Source organism: Montipora foliosa, chromosome 8 (assembly GCF_036669935.1).
Source record: "Montipora foliosa isolate CH-2021 chromosome 8, ASM3666993v2, whole genome shotgun sequence".
Lineage (NCBI taxonomy): Eukaryota > Metazoa > Cnidaria > Anthozoa > Scleractinia > Acroporidae > Montipora > Montipora foliosa.
In genome coordinates this window covers 52,054,563-52,059,562 of record NC_090876.1, presented here as the reverse complement: position 1 = coordinate 52,059,562, position 5,000 = coordinate 52,054,563, and the positions used below count along the sequence as shown (strand labels likewise).

Below are 5,000 nucleotides of genomic sequence, written 5' to 3'. Positions count from 1 at the left end.
TCCCTGCCCAACTTGGCCCACATATTGTGTTCTGTGTCGTTTTTCACGAGTAATAACATTAACTCATATAAACAGTTTGCTGCATTTGGAAAGCAAATATAGGAAAAGTTGGTTTGCCCAGGGTAGCTTGCGTAGGCTGGTGCCCCTTCTAGCCAGGACAACTTTTCTACATATTAAGGGCCTACTCAAGTGTTTTTTGGGGTGTGTTGATAAAGATGTAATGGTAAAGTAATTTGAGAGAATTTGGCATTATTTTGCTCAGTTTCCAACTTTTGTAAACCAATGACCCTAAATATGACGTCATCATGCCAAGCCCATGGTCACATGACCATTAAAAGAAAACTCTAAATTTGTCTACGCACTGCACAATTTTGGTATTTACTCCTTTGGTTTATTTTGAAAAATGTTCTTTTTAAAGAAATAAACGATACTGAAATACCCATAACATTTCCAAAAAAGATGATTTGAAAAAATCAATGCTTAGCTATATTCTGTATTTGGGAGTGAAACGTGCCATTTAACAATTTAATTCAATTTAAAGACCGCTGGAAATTTAGCTTTTTCTCAAACCCGGAAGTCAGTTCGTTTACGCTTGCACAGTTGATCTGAAAACAAGCCCAAGGAAGGGTGAGGAAAAACTTTCGATGCAAGCAATAGTTTGTATAATGATTTGTGCTTGTGAGTGGCATATATGGTCAGCTCACCATATGATGACATCAGTCACCTGAAGTAACATTTCACTTCCTTACCAACAACAAATCCGTCTGCGGGCCCTTAATGGAGCCTAAGAAATGTTACTTAAGTCTTGGCCCAGCTTAAAGCTAGAGGCATCTGCTCATAATGGTCACCTACCTATGGAATGAGAAACATTTAACTTGTACATTAGGCGAACAAGACTTGGTGTGTAATTCCCAGTTAGTATTTTGGAGAATTCCATCCAAACACGCTCCACAGCAATCTTTTTTAATCCTACAGAACAGTCTTGAATAACATTTAAAGTCTTTTGGTCATGATCATTTTCATTCACAGCTACTCTTCCATAGAACCGAAAATATCGCAGTATTCTCAAGTAATCCTCTTCTATTCGCAGCTTAGGATCACCAACAAATTTCACCCGACGACCGAGTAAGTCATTTCGTCCACCAAAATAGTCGTACAAGGAACCATCAAGACCTAAACTCATGGCATTTATTGTCAGATCTCGTCTTTCTGCATCCAACTTCCAGTCATTGGTAAACTGAACTTTAGCATGCCTTCCATCTGTTTCGGCGTCAATACGCAAAGTTGTAACCTCGAAATCCTGTTTGTTAACATGCACTGTAAGCGTTCCATGTTGGAGCCCTGTTTCAATGTAGTGGATATCATTCTTTTTAAACAGTTCAGTCATTTCTAATGGTGTTGCGTTTGTTCCCAAGTCCACATCTTTGGGTTTAATGCCGAGAAGAATATCACGGACCGCACCTCCAACTATTCTAATGTCGTATCCTTCTCGCTGAAATGGCAAAGCCACCGTGAGAAGTTCTGGAGTGAGGATACTTTGTAACTCGGAGGTATCCAACTTGTCAACGGGACCACTAGACATCTTCGTAAAGAATGACGCAAAAATAGGCCAAGAAATGCGTGAAACCTCTTTTACTCTTTGCCTTGCGAAAACGTATGGGTGCAGAAACAGCCGTTTAGACCCACCAACCACCATAAGTTTTTTATACCCATTAGTTGACAAAAAGAAGCACATGAGGAAGGTAGCCTCCAATCATGTGGTTGTGTACGATAAACGAAAATTCTCACAAATTATCCCACCCTTACCCGGAAAAAAATGACCGCGTTCGCCTCTGTCACAGTGAATGGGCCTCAATCACACAGTCTCGACGGGATTGAAAAACTGCCCCACCGAAACTCGTTCCCAAATATTTCAACTCGAGGCTCGCGGTAGAAAATCTATCTTTTTGTACTAACTATGTTTTGTTTAACCAATATTCTGTCAGGCAACGCCTGACTTCTTCAGGAAGTTAAGGACGGTGCCTACTGTTGTTATTGCGCATACCTTCTGCGCATCTCGAGATATTCGGATTTCCTACCAGTGATGCTTACCAATGCAGTGATGTTTTTGCGCGGTTTAAAAACTATCCGGAGAAAGTCAGTAGATCTTAGTAAGTATTCTTGGTATCCAAAAAGAAATTGGGGCTAACCATGCATTTTTGAGAGATAGTTAAGCTTCATTTTGAGAAAGAACGCCATACATTGCCTTGTATTTTAAAGCTTGTTACAAATATTATTTATCAATTATCTTTGAAAAATGCGTGGTTACCCCCAATTTTCTTTTTGGGTTAGGGTTAGGGTTTAGGGTTAGGGTTTAGGGTTAGGGTTTTCCTGCATAATCATAAATCGGGGAAAAATACCATTGTATTAGCGGGCACCATCCTTATAAGTGATTTGCCGTTACAATCACTTAACTCCCTGAAGAAGTCTGGTCGTGCCTAACAAAATATTGGTTAAACAAAAAAATATATATCCTCACAGCCGAACAACCAGCCTTCCATCATTATTTTGTTTTAAGTCTACAAAGTATTTGCTGGTTAGATCTCCCAAGATCCGGCTCGCGTACTTTGTTCAGATGGCCCTTGCATAAAAAAATTGTCCACTTGTCTATGGCCAAGATGGCCGCCGCGCGAATAAAGCCCATTACGGAAGATACCTCTTCACGGATATTCTTTCTGTGATCGAAATTTCTCTGTTTCTATAACAGAAAGACGGTTTCACCACCAAATATGGTTGTGGTTTACTAGCAAGGTAACAGCAGTGAGATCTTTCAGGCGATGGATTGAAAGACAGGGCTTCAGCCGTAATCGGAAAAATAATTTAATAATAATAATAATAATAATAATAATAATAATAATAATAATAATAATAATAATAATAATTTATTTACTTATAACGCGCAAGTATCAATTTGCATTTTCACCTGCGCGGAACTAAATCCATTAAAAAACCTAATTACAATTATATAATATAACTAGTAACTAATGAAAAAAAAAAGGGACAAAGTTTATGTGGTAGATACAAATCATACAATCTTCTGGCGCAAACTTATTTTTAATCACTATTTCCTATCACACGACAATATATTTTTTTTGTTTTTCTTTTCTTTTTTTCTTTGTATGAGTTTTTCGTGTTTTTGGTACCAATAAATACAAACACAGGGAAATCACTGAGCAACTGCAGGGTTCCTAGCTACCACCTCAAAAAAAGCAAATAAATATGTGTCGAACGAAATTAAAACAAACTTTTGAGGTCAGCCCTTCAGCCTGCGTGTACACGCACGCTGAAGAATACGGCTCTTGAACGAATCGACTTCTCTCTGATGAAAAAAGTTTCAGTTATTCCATGCGGTGAATGTATCAGCTTGAGTAGGCAGTTCGTCTATTGTGTCAAAGTAGCAATGTTCCTTTTTTGTGTCAAAGTACAACAGAAACGAAAAAAAACCGATTACATAATTCAAACTTAACTTTGATTGTCAAAACTCGAAAGAGAGAATTTCTACACTGGGTGTACTGTCGTGATAGCACACTACAATGTTGCCTTCACCGTTCATTCCAAGACTAACTGGAGTTTTCTCAAAATTGATTTTTCCAACAAACGATCCATCCCAGGATTTATAGGCGTGAATGCTATCCGTGCCCGGGTCTGCAATCAGAAGATTTCCCGTATTCTTGTCTATGACAATTCCCCTGGGGCATTCCAAATCTTCGCCAATTTCGCGGCGATATGTACCCCTTGCGTCGAACACTTTGATCGACTCATCATCCCGATCGCAAACGAAGAATTCGTTGTTGTGGAAAATTGCTTTTCTTGGACAAGCAAGGTGACCTCTTCCAAAAACTAGGTTCTTTGTTTTACGTGCATGCGCATTCTGAACATCGATCACCACCACGCAGCTTTCGTCCAGTCCTTCTGAAGTTACAATTAACAGGCCTTCACATGTAGCAGTAACGCTGGAAAAGTTTACTTTGGAAACCAGAGAATGAATACTTTGATTGGTAGCGTAGAACATGGGATAGTACTTGCCGGTCAGGCGACGATAGGCCAAGAGTCGGTTATGCGAGCGATTGACCACAAGAATGCCATCCAGGAATTTGTCATGCAGGAAAGCTACATCGTATAAATCGCCAAATTTCACCCTAAACGATCGAAGATAATTTCCGCTTTCTGTAAAAATATAAACTCTATTGGACTCATCGTCAAGGACAGCCATCTCACCTTTTTCAGCTGAAACTGCGACTGTGTAAGGGTCAAAGGAAGTTTCACCAATCTCCTCAGCTGTTATAGTGCACAAGATCTTGAACTTGCCTTGACATTTGGTCGATAAGTTCGCTTCGCTCTCTTTTGTCACTTTTCCAAAAAAATCTGTTTTCAAGCGTTCCTCAAGGCTATCGTTTGGATAGAAATCCAAATCGAAACTTCGGATCGCTTTCCAACGATTTAAATCGCAAGTGCTGCCCAATGCCAGCTTTTTCACGATATCTTCTTTGTGCTGTAATACCTTAGAACTGTTTGGTTCCCTCAGAACATCTTCAGCTTCTTTTACAGAAATATGCAAATTTTTAATCAAGCAAGTCAATTCATTTCTCGGATCTCTTAATGCGGCATAGTTTTTCATGCAATTATTCACTTGTAAAAGCAAAGTCTCTTCTTGCGTCTTTATTAACTTTTCTAGGTCTCGTGCCTTGTTTTCAATTTTGCGCTTTACTTCATTGGCTCTTGCTTGTATATCATCCAAAGGAACAACAGTGTCAGTTGATCTTTGAAACTTTTGCAGAGCTCTAATCTTTTCCCTACCTCTTTCTAAAGCCTCCATGATTTCTCGTTTCGCACGGGGAACTAATGCTCGTTCGAGCATTCTGACGATCAGCGTATTTGTTGGTATTTTAGCGATTCCTCCATTAGGAATTGAAGCCTTCTCTCGGCACACAGGGCATTCAATGGACCCACCTTTTAGTGTT

At 39.4% G+C, this 5,000-nt stretch overlaps 2 protein-coding genes across 2 annotated transcripts in view; both read right to left on the bottom strand.

Moving 5' to 3' along the window:
• Positions 1–1,760, bottom strand: part of LOC137967633 (CCA tRNA nucleotidyltransferase 1, mitochondrial-like) — a 5,381-nt gene extending 3,621 nt beyond the window's left edge. Inside the window, exon 1 of the mRNA XM_068814151.1 lies at positions 853–1,760. Within this exon, the coding sequence (XP_068670252.1) occupies positions 853–1,735 (883 nt within the window). The 5' untranslated portion in view covers positions 1,736–1,760. The remainder of the gene's footprint in view (positions 1–852) is intronic.
• Positions 1,761–3,514: 1,754 nt separating this feature from the next.
• Positions 3,515–5,000, bottom strand: part of LOC137967364 (tripartite motif-containing protein 2-like) — a 1,635-nt gene continuing 149 nt past the window's right edge. The window contains exon 1 of the mRNA XM_068813900.1: positions 3,515–5,000. This exon is cut by the window's right edge and continues 149 nt beyond it. Within this exon, the coding sequence (XP_068670001.1) occupies positions 3,515–5,000 (1,486 nt within the window).